Raw genomic sequence first — 15,828 nt, 5'->3', positions numbered from 1 at the left:
TACAATCCAGGTTTGAATGCCAGTAGTAGCAGAGTTTTTCAGAGGTATCATGATCACAACTTTGGTGCTATGCGGAGAGCACTTCAAGTAGACTATACACACCATCAGATGAGACATAACATTTGTAACCCTTTACTATGCTTTGCTACAAGAATATGACACTTGCTTTCTCTTTGCCCTTCTTTCCCCATTCTCTGAAAATCCAACCAAACCTCCATCAATGGCAGAAATGTCCTTGGCTGTCAGTTGTCTCCCCAGATAACTACAACTATTTCAAGCTAATGAACCAGTAAAAAAGTATATATGGCTAAAAATTCATAAATACATTCATGACACCCAAGGGGAAATGGTGTAAATAAAAAACCTCATTGATAACATTATATACTTTCCTCCGAATTGATATGCAATATGCAAGGAAGAAAATCGCTAAAAAATCTAAAAGGGAGAAGAAATAATATGAATTTTGTAAGAGAATCATACCTCAATAATGTTTAACTGAGGGAAAAATTCACGCTTAATATGTGATAGGAAATAAATTAGCAATTAATAATATGCAAAAAATGAGGAATAAGTTAATGATATTCAGTCAATTATATAAATTTTGTTCATACCTTAAGTCTCATAAAGTGTCTGGAATATTGCAAAATTTAAATGACTCTTCCTAATAGTGGATCATAGGCAGAATATGAACAGATGTCCCTAACTTATGTGGATCCAGAGTACACAGTGATACAGTGATATGCTACATTATAGTTGGACCATTCCAGGCACGTCACTGGCTGTTCAGTAGATGGTACCATTTGTCTAAGGCAGATACCAGCTGACATAAGTATAGAGTGATAAATAAATAATACTGTATAAGTATTTGTACATATTCTATTGCATTTTAAATTCAATTGGCTACATTTTTTTCTACTATGGTAACTCAGTTATATGACCATAGTATGTAAAAAGACAAAAGTAAAAACAATCAAATATCATGCCACAAAGTCCATCTGCTACTACAGGGTCACAGTGTTCTTGCTATGAAGCTTTTATACACTGGACACATCAGGCTCATGGAGGTACCACAGAACTGGATGTACTTGTCCTGTATTATTATGCAAAATTAACTTGAAACTTGAGGGGATTTGTAGAGAAAAAATGTAATCGAAAAAAGCATAAAAACGGGCCGCACGTTACAAGAAAATATTAAAGCATGATTATGTCAAATTATTACAATTTGAGAAAAGGAATTCAGAAATGAAAATTTCATGGATCCAAAACACCCAATAATATAAGGAAACATTTCCAAGATAGGAAGCAGAGACAAAGGAAAACCCAAGCATATTAAAGCCTACAAAATGATGGTATGCTAGTATAAGGAATGCTCGTGGAGAAATCACTAACAGTTTTTGAGGCCCACAAGTAAATAAATGTTTTGAGATGGTATTCATCCAATGAAGTTATTTCATGCTGTAAAACTATTTATGTTGAGAAGAGTGGTCATTCAAATATCACAGGACAAATATATCGGTAAATAGGCACAGATGATATGCCATTGTAGCCGGAGAACAACTCACCACTGCATTCATTTTATGGGTCCTCAAAATATTTTTTTTAAATTACCAATTACTTTATTTAAACATATTCTTTGAAATGAATACATGTTAATTTTCTCCACATAATTGTGCAAATTCTATTTTCAGAAGGTATACTCAATGAAACAATCATAGATTTGCACGGCCATAATTTGTAGGTGTACAATAGTTATATTAGGTTATCTTAACATCTGATCAAAGGATAACATTTTCTGTCCTTTTCACTGAAGCTTTTTGTCCCACCAGGAGAAAAAACGGTAAAAACAGTACAGCTAATTGAGCTGGTTCAAAAATATTAAGTATCTTCATATAAGCCAGTTTTCAGTTATGTGGTTTTCATTTTACATGGATATTTTCATAATGAATTAAATGCATTAATTGGGGACTTTGAATACAATTGATTAGTTTGTTAAAGCTCAACTTTAAATGGTTACAAGTTAGACAACCAGCATTCTCCAAAATATTTTATGCTAACTTTTTTATTCTGATAAAACAGATCAGAAATATTCTTCTACCAACATCTGAGTGCATAGCATTTAAAATTGAAAGAGTACACAAAATATACTATAGAATTCTGAAAGTACAAAAATAGGCCACAATTTATCACCAATTATTACATAATTTAAAACAATACACAAAATGTAGTAAAAATATTTCCAAAACCTGCAAAGATGCCAAGAGTATGATAATTACAGATGGAACAAATATATTAGGAAGAGTAGGCTCATGAAATGTCACATACAGGCGTGGTTAGTAACTCTGTTGGAGGAAATTTTCATAGTTACAAAGTTTTTACTTTGCTCAATGTGATAATATTCTCTTCAGATAACAGCAATGCCAATCTTTTTTCACCAGCTTACTATCTTTTGGAATTTATCAGGTTTGAGCTACTTCTAACATTCTTTCAGAATATTTTCACCTCTTTATAAATATATTTAGGTTAACAAAATCACTTTATAGCTCTATTAAGTTTGCAAAATAGGCAGATGGCAACCACATTCTTCACCTCCCAACCGAAACTTTAACAGTAACACCCTTAGATGTCAGGACAATTAATTAAGCTGGCCATCATAAACTGAAGATTATTTGAGGCATACTCAAACAAATGAAACCAACAAAGATTGAGATTGGTCATTTGCATTAAAATATCATTCGAGCTTAAAACTACATTTTTGTACACATTGTGCAATTCACTGGGAGAGCATTTTTAATATTGTTTGGAATCAATAAATTATATCACTAATACCAGACTATAAAAATGTTTACTATTAAATCTTTTACTAACCTTCTTCTTCACATGGTATTTAAAATCTTGCAAAAGCATAAAGTTCAGTTCTGAAGCAATGTCAGGCATACATGGATTTAATATGGCCACCATGCGAGCATAATAGGGGAGCAAATCAAAACGTGTGCGTGGGACTGCAAATAATGCCCTGAAAACCAACAGGAAAGTGAGGCAAACTAATTAGGACATTTATTTATCAGTGCCCACTAAATTAAAATTATAAATACATTATAATTTCTTGGAAAATCTATTAGAAACACTACATGTACACAAGTTCAACAGGTGAAGTGACAAGTTTGCCATTGCCATACAGTCATAGTGGCATAGTTTTCTGAAGCTGAAGAAGTAATCCAATAGACAATGCTTTCAGTGAATTACTTAAAACACATGCAAAAATGTTAAGGCATGGATAAGCAAAAACTGAAAAATGAATGCATGTGATAAGTGATATACATTTCCAAATGCACCACGGAAAAATTATGACATTTCAAACTGCAGACAAAACAGATTTTTAGAAAAGAGTATCAAGTATCAGACTTTCACAAAATGAAATAGAGAAAAAGATGTAAATTAGAAATTATTAATTTTAACGGTTAATAAGCAGTACATTGTAGCTGGAGTATTTTTTCAATTAATCAGTTACAAATCCATGGGCAAAAATAATGATGAAAAACTTTTTTTAATGTTCATATCATTCAGCTTATCTTCAATAAAGTAGTGGTGATAATACTCACCTTAAATATTGGAGGGCAAAAATTATCACATGATGACTAGTGATATATCCCCAGGCAGTACAATGCAATCATCACCAATAGAGAATCTAATTTCCCTCACTTTTAATGCCCTCCTCATATTGCTCCTACTTTATGCATTTAGCTCTAATCTTACATTTTATTATAAAATAAGGCTTTCTCTCCTTAACAACACAAATGTGTAACAGATTTGTTTAACACAAAAGATATACCAAAATATTTAAACATTTCACATTAATTAAAACAACACAGTAAAATATAATACATTAAAAATAATTATTGGCAAGAAAAAATTCAACAAATTATTTCTGATTTTAGTCTTATTTATCAATGAATTAAATGATTACATTGCTCACCACAATTTCGACTATAATTCTCCTAAGTAATTGGACTGTAATATGTGCATTGGGTTATTTTTTATTTCTTTGGCAACTTAAGAAAACTGTGAATGAGTCCACAACAGTTACCTTAACAGTCATCTGCTGATGTGCAGCAATAACATTAATCTTCATCAATTTTGGTGGAAATATTTTTAAAAAATTCAGTGTCCATATTTTCACGACTGATGTGTGTATCCAATGGATTATAGATGCTCGTAAATATTATTTGCTTTAAGTATATAGTGGCAAGCATTATGAATATGATATTATGCTATATTTTTTATTTGGTAGCATACCAACTAAAGTGGTTTATGGATGTGCAAAAATTTAACACCTCTACAGTTCTTAGCCTCACCTAACAAGATACAACCTGACATCACACTAAAAAAGGCCCTTCTTAAACTCCACAAACAAACTAAATTTCTTCATTTCATCCAGCTTACCTATCCTTTTTCTCTGCCTGTCTCACTTGCCCAACATTCTCCCTTCAATCAAGTGTTCAACATCTTATTGCCAATCAAAATGTTCTGCCTCCACTGTCCCTATCTCCTTAGATTTCCCTCACAAAAGGTGAATGGCAAATGAAGACAGATGGGAAGGATAAACTCAACCAAAAAGAGTCATATATGGTCATTGGTGCTATACTAAAAGTCATACAATGACAAGAAAATGGAGTCACAGACAGCAACAGTGACAGTTAATAATAACATTATGAAATGCAGTAATCATGGAATAAGGGAAAAATCAGTCAGTGTCCACAATACCCTAATGCCAGTGCCATTACCAATTTTAATATAAAATTTCTAATGAGGATGGGCATTAATATGGTAGGGGTCTGTGCGGAGGTCAAAGTGCCCAGAGACTGGTACCATTGCCAAACATTGTCTCTCATGGTAAAATGCAAGTACATGTATTATGATAGTGTCATTCAATGCATAAATCCTTCCTTTTTATTTGGTGTGCCTTTATATTTATCTACTGTAGCACACATAAAATGGTACAATTACAAAAATCTCATGGGATCTAAGGGGAAGATTGGCACATAGCATTGCAGTCATATTTTAACTTGTGAATTATGCCTCAGAACATGGAACCAGGGTAGCTGAAAGGCATTTTGGCCCAGCCATTGAGAAGGTGATACAAGAATGGATGAAGCAGAAAATTGATTAATTGAATGCAGATAGGAATAAAAAACACTTTACCTAGCAGATACATACGAGGGTGGGGTGAAAAGTTTCCAGCCTGAACTAGAGATGGCACCACCAGATCTAATTTTTTGCTCATATTTTACAACATTATATCTCACTAGCTTGCACATACATTTTCAAATCGATTGCTTTGTTACATAGCATACATTTGAGAGTTGACTGAACAAGAAGCCTCAATTGCTTATGTGAAAATGGAAAAATCAGAGAAGTGCACGGCCATCAAATAATTCTATTTAGAAGGCCTAACACCACTTCAAATTAAAGAAGAACAGCATTCCACAATCAAAGACTGTTCCCCTTCATATTAAATGGTTAAACAGTGGGTTTCTGAATTTTAGAAAGGTCACACAAGCACTTCTGACGAACCACGTTAAGGATGCTCCATTTAGGTCACAACTCCCAAAATGACTGAATATATTCATAAAATGGTGATGGAGGACCATAGATTAAAAGTGAGTGAAATAGCTGAGACTACTAGGAAATCAACTGAATATATTTTACAAGGAAAGCAATATTTTACATGAACATTTGGGTATGAAGAAGCTCTGTGCTAGGTGGGTGCTGCATTTTTTAACACACAATCAAAAATTGACACAGAAAACTATTTCAATCGAAAATTTGGCGCTTTAAATGTTAAACCCCAGCAATTTTTTTTCTTTACTTTATAACTGCGGATATAACATGGAGACACTACACTCCTGAAAGTAAACACCAGTCATAACAATGGATTGGACCAGGTGAACCAATCCCAAAAAAGGCAAAAACAATTATATCGATGAATAAGGTTATGGCAAGTATTTTTTTGAGATGAGAAGGGGATTATTTTCATCAATTACCTGGAAAAGGGTAAGACCATCAGAGGTCAATATTATGCAGAGTTATTTTAATGTTAAAAGGACGAAGTGAAAAATAAACGACCTCACTTGGCAAAGAAAAAAACCTTGTCTCACCATGACAATGCACCTGCCCATTCTTAGGTCATTGCGATGGCTTCACTCTTCGAATTCGTCCCCTATCCACCATATTCAATAAATTTAGCCCCAAGTGACTATCATCTGTTTCCTAACCTTGAAAAATGGCTTGGAGGTAAAAAATTTGAAAGCAACGAGGAAGTCATCGATGCTGTAAATGAGTATTTTGAGGCACTTGACACATCAGATTATAAAAATGGTATCACTGCATTAGAGCACTGTTATGAAAAATGTATTAATCTTGATGAAGATTATGTTATAAAAAATAAAGCAAAAAAAAATGAAAAAGTTGTTTTTCTTTATCGGGCCGGAAAATGTTTACTCCCCCTTCGTACATACATTATATCTCCCCCTTGGGGGAGATATAATGTACTTGGGGTCTACAGGCATTGAACCTTAACTAGTATGAAAGTGTCGTAAAGGCATTGAAAATTGTTGCTTCAAACACAGATTTTGATAATATCAAAATAATTACAGAAACTAAGCATCGCATAAAAAGTCAAAATGATGACCACCTCATTTGATCTTAAGAGAGAAGATTGTCACACAGTATTGCATTTAAACTCGAAGTCATGATTTACAATCCTGAACATGGAAACAAGGCAGCAAAAAGGCATTTTGGCCCACCTCTGACTTACAAGGTGAATAGAAGAAGCAGTAGGTGGATTTAGTAAATGCAGATATGAGTAGCCAAACTTATATTCATGTGCTCCTAAATGTCCAAATCTTGAGGAACATGTTAAGAACTATTAGTAAACCACAGAAAGGACAGGATTACTGTTTCAACAAAAATTACTTTAATTGAAGCAAGAAAAATAGCTAAATGCATGTCTATAACCAATTTTACATGAACAGCATGATGTTGAAAGAGATTTATTAAAACAAATTGTTTGTGCATGCATAACAGGACTACAATAGCACAAAAACTGCCAATTAAATACAAAAAGATTATAGAATTCCACAAATACGTCATAAACTTGAGAAATAGGATGTGTCTTGATAGTAGTAGTAGTAGTATTTAGGGGAGGCGACCGACAGCTGAGATCATTTGCACCATGGGGGATGGACAGGAAAGGATGAAGGGTGGAGAGAAACCCGGCATCAGCATTAGCCTACTCTTAGCAAAAGGCGCCAAGGGGTCCGCAGCTTAACATCCCATCCGACAGACGGCATACTCACTGAAAGTGCTTTCTACAAAGCACCTCAAGTAGGGATCGAGATACCACTGAAAAATATTTGACACCATCAGGATTTGAACCCAGTCCCTCTGGCTGGGAAGCCAGTATGATAGCCACCGCTAGAACTAATTGGGAATATGCAAGAGGTATCCTTGACATTTAATGTACCATCAAATAGAATAGTGAACATTATATGTGCTAAGTCAGTATTGATAAAGGCTTCTAGTAATGAGAAGATGTGTTGTACTGTTGTCCTTGCGTGTTACGCTGATGGTTCAAAACTCCCTCCTTTGCTAAGGAAAATGCAGTCTAAATATACAATTCTATATGCAATTAATATTCATGTTCATCCCAAAGAATGGATAGATTGAGAGGGATGAGGTTGTGGTTACAGAAGGTGCGGATCAGGCATCCAGGTGATCTTCTGGAGAAACTGTCTTTGATAGTGCGCGATCAGTTTAGGCCCAGAAAAGAGTCAACAAAAAGTCTTGCTACTGAGCAGAAGAAGCATCTTGTGATGATTATTGGTCGATTAACTTCTTAATTGTAGCCTTTAGACGTTCCAGTCAATAAACCATTCACAGGATATATGCATGAAGAGTGGATAAATTGGATAGAGGCACCACTTCATGATGTCACAACAACCGGAAGAATGAAATGCCATCTATATCTACAGTTCATGAATTAGGGAATAGGTGCTGGCAGAAAGTTAACAGTAAGACTATCATAGTCTTTTAAAAAAATGTGGAATTAGCGATGAGCCATATGGAAGTGAAGGTGACATTGTGTATGAGGAAAGTAAAAACTCCAGTGAAAATAACGGCATATGATTTTTAGCAACAGTGATGACAAATTACTGAGATTCTACAATGAATAAACATTTATAAAGAAGCCAATATTTTAATGTAACAATTCCATTTTCTTTGCCTAAAATGTTAGCATTAAAATACTTTAACCCTTTTTGGTTTGGTCTGAAAATTTTTCATAAGCTCCTACCTGAAAAATCACAGCGTGCTTTATGTGCTGGTGAATCTTAAGGGCTAAGAACATGGTACCTTCATTTAAATTTTTGTTATTTTATTTTGCATGTCATTTCATTTTAACAGTTGATTTTGCTGTTGCTTAAGTTGATAATGTTTCACTATAAAATCTCAGGTTTTAGTATAATAACAGTAGTAGATTTAATTAACTTTTGAAGTTTCTCAAATGATTATGGCCATTTAGGGCAGCGCAACTTTCAAGTACTACGAGAAATTAAACCCATGACCATTAGATTAGCAGGCGAGCATTTTACTAACAGGGCTACACAGGCCAGGACTAAGCATAAAAATTCAACATTAAAAAAACCTAGAGTAGAGAATTTAAAGGACAGGAGTAATTGTTAGGATAAGTGCAAGTTAGAAAATAAATATTCATAGAGATAGAGGCTGACATTTCCTTTCTCATGTGTCTGTCTACAAAAGGATTCACCCATTCGCAAATGAGATTATTTCTAAAGTTAACAAAATACTGAAAATTTTTAAATATAAATGGTGGTATGCATTAGCTGCTTATCAACATTAAAATTTTATTTACCACACATGATAATTTATCATGATAAATGAATTCATCAATCTTTCATTGAGATGCATATATCTTAATATAGATAAATGCACATTTATTGGATTTGGTTTTTTCATGCTTCCATGATAAACTCTTAAAATTGTGTAATCCCCACAATAATCCTTAAGGGTGAACACAAGTTAGCACCAAAAATTCAATTTTTGCCATAACATCTGCACTCTCAGCTATGATAAATGCTTTCCTATTAGTAGACAGAGTTAATAAAATAGCACACTTTTAAAGTCTCATACTTACTTTACAAGTTTTCGTCGGTTGTACTTGGTATTTAGGTTTAAGCCAAACTCAACTGCTGCATTGTCTATCTTCTCAACGTTTATACAATTCAGCAAGTGTGTAAGAAATGAGTCCATTACAACTTTAGCACTTCCATTGGCTGAACTTTCATGTTCATCTAACTCTGAAATTCCAAAAATATAAAAATAAATATCTAGATTGATAAAAATGATTTTATTATTCAGGTGAAATGGTAACCAAAAATATGTAGACCTTAAGCAAGACTATGAAATGGTTTTTTGGCCAAATGATAAAATCAAAAAGAAGCAAACCTAAAACAGAACAGCCAGATAAACAATATTTTATTGCCTTGGTAAATTAATGAAACTAAAGGAGGCTGACCTTCAACTGGACTAGCTGAGTGGAAATTTCTTAACCCTTCATTGGTATCAACAGGTTTGACCTCTTCACAAGTCTTGCTTTCTGTATCACACTCGGTTTCCTAAAAAAGTTAAATAAATTAAATTTTCAATGAAATACACAAAATATCTACATCTAACTTCACAACCAGGACCAACGTTTTTTAATCCATAGCTCACAACTTGAACACATAATACACACAATTATGTCACATTGTAAAGAGAAACTGTACATAAATAATTCTTGGATGCATTAAAAATGGTTGAATGCATAAATTCTAAGACTTGCACATGAGACACATATGAACATCTAAAACTCCCATCCAAAATAGCATTACAAGTTTCATTTTTTACTTTACGAATAAATACCACAGCATAACACCAGAACTTCCTTTATCAAAGCTTTGTGCCCAGGCAATAGATTTTAGGCAATAAATGAATATTTTAGAATGCCCAGCCAATACCAGCCAGTTTACTCATATTTAATTGGGATTTATATTTGCTCTGAGGGTAGTTTTTTCCACTGATAACTCTTGAAGTTCAGCACAAAATTTATCAGTTCATTTTATCTGGGCACTTCTCTCCCTTGATGGTAGGGAGTTTATTATGGTGGCATAAAGGTGGGAAGGGAACCAGGAATGAGCCTAATCCGGGGATTATCCCTGTTTTTTGATTACCCATGCACCCTTGACCAGTCATTAGCACTGGAAATCAGAAGTTTACAGTATTGCTGACACCTCATGAGAGATCACTTGTAAACAAACACACCACATGAGATGGAAGATGTGATTCAAGAGAAGCATACAGCTAGCATATCACTTGAAGGTTTTTCATAAATGGCTTGACAATCTTAGTATTTTAAGGCTACTCAAAAATATCTAACCTTCATTGAAACACTATAGATAAGAGGTGTTTGGTATCATAAATCACTCATAAATTAAAATAGCAGCTACTCAAGAATATTAAACTTTATAAGCTGTAAAATAGTAATTATATAACATAGAATACAATCAGAAAGTATTTACCTGTTTCGTAGATTTCAAAAAGTGTTTGATAAAGTGAATTGGGAAAAACTAATGAGTATATAGAAGAAAATAGGAATAGATAGGAGAAACAAGAGGCTAATCTGCAACCTGTACATGTCTCAGACTGCTCAGGTGTGAGTGAGGCAGTGTTAATAATAGGTGTAAGGCAGGGTTGCCCACTATCACAGTTGCTGTTCAACGTATATGTGGAGGAAATGATTAAAGAGGCATGGGAAGAATTGGAGGGAGGAATGAAAGTGGGCGGGGAATTCGTAAAATCAGTTAGGTTTGCTGATGACCAAGCTTTAGTTTCCAAAGAAACTGCGGGAGATGCCGCAACAGTAACTTTTAACGGAGTCATCCGCTAATGTGCATTTTAATGCAACAATTTCAGAGCGTAAAAATCATTCGCCTTGACTGGGACTCGAACCCAGATCCCTCAATATCCGGTCGAGTGCTTTAGCCACTTAAGCTACCGAGGCGTCCTCTTAAACTCTGAAATTTTGGGGCTTTTAAAGGAACTAGATGTTATGACGAAATACCGTACATACAATGTCACATGCATTCGTAGTCGTGCGCGAGGCGCCACTGTCCACGAGGTTAAAAGCCAACTTTAAACACGTATGGTGTTTTCCCTTTGACAAATTCCAAAGAAACTGCGGGAGATGCCGCAACAGTAACTTTTAACGGAGTCATCCGCTAATGTGCATTTTAATGCAACAATTTCAGAGCGTAAAAATCATTCGCCTTGACTGGGACTCGAACCCAGATCCCTCAATATCCGGTCGAGTGCTTTAGCCACTTAAGCTACCGAGGCGTCCTCTTAAACTCTGAAATTAAATTAAATTAAATTAAATTATTAATTATTAATTATTAAGCCAACTTTAAACACCATACGTGTTTAAAGTTGGCTTTTAACCTCGTGGACAGTGGCGCCTCGCGCACGACTACGAATGCATGTGACATTGTATGTACGGTATTTCGTCATAACATCTAGTTCCTTTAAAAGCCCCAAAATTTCAGAGTTTAAGAGGACGCCTCGGTAGCTTAAGTGGCTAAAGCACTCGACCGGATATTGAGGGATCTGGGTTCGAGTCCCAGTCAAGGCGAATGATTTTTACGCTCTGAAATTGTTGCATTAAAAGCTTTAGTTTGTCAGTCAGCCAAGGGGTTGCAAGCATTGCTGAGTGAATTGGAAATTCAGTGCGACAGATATGGGATGAGAATCAATATTAATAAAACAAAGGTTATGCGATTTTCTAGAAGGAAAAAGGCTAAGCTAAACATTAAAATAGGAGGGCAAAAACTAGAGTAGGTAGAACAGTTTACGTATCTCGGTAGTGTTATGGACCAACACGGTCAAAGTAGTAGGGACGTAAGGAGAAGAATTGCGCTAGGCAAAGAGGCCTTCACAAGGAGGAGGGAGTTGATGACAGGGACGCTGAATAAGGATATTATGAAAAGAGTCGTAAAAACTTTGATATGGAGCGTAGCTATGTACGGTGCGGAAACGTGGTCATTGATGCAGGAGGAAAGACAGACTTGGAGGCTTTTGAAATGTGGGTGTGGAGAAGAGTGGAGAAGGTGAAATGGACAGAGAAGAAAACAAATGAGGAAGTACTTGGTATGGTGGGTGAAGAGAAGGGTTTGTGGGAGAAATCCTATGGAGGCAGGAAAAGTGTATGGAGGGGGTATTGACCGGCAGCGGAATGTTGAAGACTGTAATAGAGGGGAGAATGTTAAGAAAACGAGGAAAGGGAAGGAACAGGATAGGGATGTTGGACGGGATGAAGGGAGGAAGAAAGTACTCAGAGATGAAGAGGGGTCTGATGTAGAGTAGGATACTGGATTCTGTATTTTGTTAGGAATCACAAAATATTTATTTAGTAGCTGTGTCCATCCAAAAACCTACCTTATCCGGTAGATTACCTATTAATAATAATAACATAAAAAATATTGACTCCTCTAAAATATTCATTCATTCAAGTTCATTGAACACCAATGCTGAAATAAAATTTAAGATAGTAAAACAAAATTTAAGTTTACAAAACATTAGGCGAGGATTTAAAATTTTAAATTGACACTATCAATCACCTTAGTCTCAGCTACTGGAGTAGAATCTTTCGGAAACAATCCTGGAAGAATGGACCTCAGATCTGGAATACTTTCATAAAATTTCTTGGATTCCTCATCATCCCATAATGCCAACCCAACTGGAAATTCTTCAACTTCATTCCCAGCTTTAACAGCTGTATCATCATCATGCTTCATTGGTTCTGGAAAAGTAAATAGATTACATAAGTCAATCCTCAAACATAAATTGACATTGAACAGTGCAGCAACCTGACCCAAAATCCTCAAACTTTTTACCTTTAGATAACAAGGTTCAACAGAAACAAGCCACAATACTTGCTTATACCTACAATCATAAACATTTATCTAAGGACTACCCTTATAGGTAGCTTGGGGCATCTTGAAGAGGCTATCAGAATAAGATCTAAGAAAGCAGAATGATGGAGCAAAAGAATGTTTTAAGGACTCTAAAATTCTCTACAGCTTGCATTGTGGCAATGCAAGGCAAGAGGAAAAATGATCTCTTTGTAATCTATTCATTCCATAGAAATTTCCTATTACTAATCAGGACACCCCAACCTATAAAAAAGTTTACAGAGGTTTATTCACATTCTTATTAAAACTCACATGACTGAAATTTTTAATAAAGTTCAATTAAGTGTTGAGTTTTTTAAATTGGAAGCTTGCTGTCCTATACTCTACAATGACACAACCAAAATATAATATAATGGCACATATGTGAATGTTCCTGTAATTTGAGTTACTTTCCATTGATCATTGAGCACTGAACCAAAAATATCTGAGAGGGAAATCAAATACTTGAGATATACTTACAGTATGTCTAAAAAAAATTTAGAATATTTCATAACGTTTAATCCTTACATTTCTCATGGAATTTACTGAGGAATAAAAGTGTAAGTATTCACAGTTTAATTCTGTGCATACAGAAAGCACACATTATCATCTTAGTACTCAATGGAGCAAAGCAATGGGACTTCATACTCCCAGGCTTCATATAAAAATAATATAATAACAATTCCATACAGGAACAATAAAATAGGGATGCCATTTTATCTACCCATTAAGTACAAAATCAATCAACCTGACATTCAATATGTGTCTTTTAGGAAAGAAGAACTTTGAAACATAGGTATTAAAATAAATTTGAATAGGTATGAATTCTAACCCATGGGTGTGAATAATTGAACATTGGACTTCCAGCTACTGACCTAACCCACCCTATCAAAGCAACTAATACTATGTGACATAATTATTGAAACAACTTTTATTAATTGCCCCCCCTCCAAACCTTAAGAATCATTCACCTTTCTTTTATTTGTTCACTTGTTTCATATGCAAAATTGAACATAAGCAATGTTTCTCTTCTTCAGCTGCTCTCTTTCAGATCATTCACAGAAGTGTGTCTACATGACCACAAATATGCAGTTCAAAACTCTGTGAATTATTTGCACAAGCTTAAACATTTGACAACTCTTAAAAGAGTTTTTTCAATATCAAGAAACTCACATGAACTCAATGGAATTAGAGAAAAAGTTATAATTTGCAAATAGCACTTTCACAAGCATCAAGAGTTCATATCAAATAAGTTCCTTGGTAGTTGGTATATGATTCATTTTTCATTTTGAAATGCCCAGACACTAGATAATTGTTTGGTTGCTAAAGTCTTCCTTCACCACTTCATGAGGGCTTTGGCATAAGTTGAAACAAAATTGAAAGGCAATCGACTTTGACAAATTTCACATGATAATCAAAATACTCATAACCTATATCCAAACTCACTTCTTAGCTTGCTCTATTACTAATGTCTCATGTTATTGTTTCTAAGAACAAAAAGATCTAACACAATAAGAACAACTGGCATTCATACACCCTGCATGTAAGGAAGATCAAGGCACAAAAATGTACACCCATAAGCCTTAGCCAGTAGCTGCAGAGGTGCTTGGCAATTTCAGTACATATTTCTGGCAGCAGATACAAAGTTGGAAACAAATCACTCAGGTAGTAGTAGTAGTAGTTTTTAGGGGAGGCGACTGACAACTTAGGTCATTTGCGCCATAGGGGATGGACAGGAAAGGATGAAGGGTGGAGGGAAACCCGACGTCGGCATTAGCCATTCTCTTTACGAAAGGCGCCAAGGGGTCCGCACTTTAACGTCCCATCCGACGGACAGCATACTCACTCAAAGTGCCCTCCACAAAGCACCTCAAGTAGGGATCGAGATACCTCTGAAAAATATTCAACACCGCCGGGATTTGAACCCGCGCCCTCTGGGTTGGAAGCCAGTACGTTAGCCCCCGCACCATCTTGATCCCCTATCACTCAGGTATGAAAAGCTAAATTAGCCCAAAAAGAAACTACAAGGCCATAAATAAATGTAAAACAACAAACAAAGTCATTAGATAACTTTTACATCACCAAAGGATGATAGTGAACTTATTTTGAAGCTTAAATGGCAGTCATGGAACTTTGAAGTTTTCTTTAGATGTGTCACAGATCTATTTTTCATAACACAAACTTATAACGGTAACCAAATTCTCTGCATTTTCCAGAGATCAATTTCTGGAGTCTTTCAAATTTTCTGGGCTTCATAGGTTAGCAGACACTCCCAAAAACACATACCTGATAAGGAGAGCTCTGGAATGTCTTCATCAAGAATATCTGCAAAATTAATAGTGTTAGAAAGCAGCTTCTCAAATGAAGACTGCAAGTTATCTAGCCTTTCTCTTCGTTCACCACTCAACTCTCCCTTTGTCTGAAGTATCCTCTTATTTTGTCTCTCAAAAGCTTGTAACTCATTATGTTCCTGCAAATGGAGTTAGATTTCAATGTTCCTGAAAGTACGTTATTTGAAGAAAATACTGCACTAGTAATTAAATATAAACGTCAAGCAAAAAAAACCTACTTTAGTAAGGTGTCGGCACAAAGAACCATAATAATCCTTCAGAAGCTGACGAACATTTTTCGTTTTCTCTGGCGATAAAAAGTCACTCTTTGGAGGTGGCATGTTGTACTCCTCAGACAATTGACGAATTCTCCTAGGGACCAGTCCTGCAGTGTGAAATTACATAGGTTAATGCAATAAACTGAACAAGTTATAATG

General features: G+C 35.1%; 1 protein-coding gene across 5 annotated transcripts in view; it reads right to left on the bottom strand.

The window, feature by feature from the left end:
• The window catches only part of Upf2 (UPF2 regulator of nonsense mediated mRNA decay), a 62,466-nt gene that overhangs the window by 32,954 nt on the left and 13,684 nt on the right, over nucleotides 1–15,828 (bottom strand). For all 5 annotated transcript variants that reach the window (XR_011700212.1, XR_011700210.1, XR_011700213.1 and 2 more), the window contains exons 6-11: nucleotides 15,631–15,776; nucleotides 15,348–15,531; nucleotides 12,729–12,910; nucleotides 9,593–9,692; nucleotides 9,212–9,374; nucleotides 2,866–3,013 (exon numbers count right to left, since the gene is read on the bottom strand). Coding sequence is in view for 1 of the 5 variants with exons in the window: in XM_071582646.1 (XP_071438747.1) it covers nucleotides 2,866–3,013; nucleotides 9,212–9,374; nucleotides 9,593–9,692; nucleotides 12,729–12,910; nucleotides 15,348–15,531; nucleotides 15,631–15,776 (923 nt within the window). In the remaining 4 variants the exon portion in view is untranslated. The remainder of the gene's footprint in view (nucleotides 1–2,865; nucleotides 3,014–9,211; nucleotides 9,375–9,592; nucleotides 9,693–12,728; nucleotides 12,911–15,347; nucleotides 15,532–15,630; nucleotides 15,777–15,828) is intronic.

This window comes from Hetaerina americana, unplaced genomic scaffold (assembly GCF_022747635.1).
Source record: "Hetaerina americana unplaced genomic scaffold, ioHetAmer1.1.p SCAF_12, whole genome shotgun sequence".
NCBI classification, from domain to species: domain Eukaryota; kingdom Metazoa; phylum Arthropoda; class Insecta; order Odonata; family Calopterygidae; genus Hetaerina; species Hetaerina americana.
The sequence above is the reverse complement of the archived record's forward strand: the minus strand, read 5'-3'. Positions and strand labels throughout refer to the sequence as shown.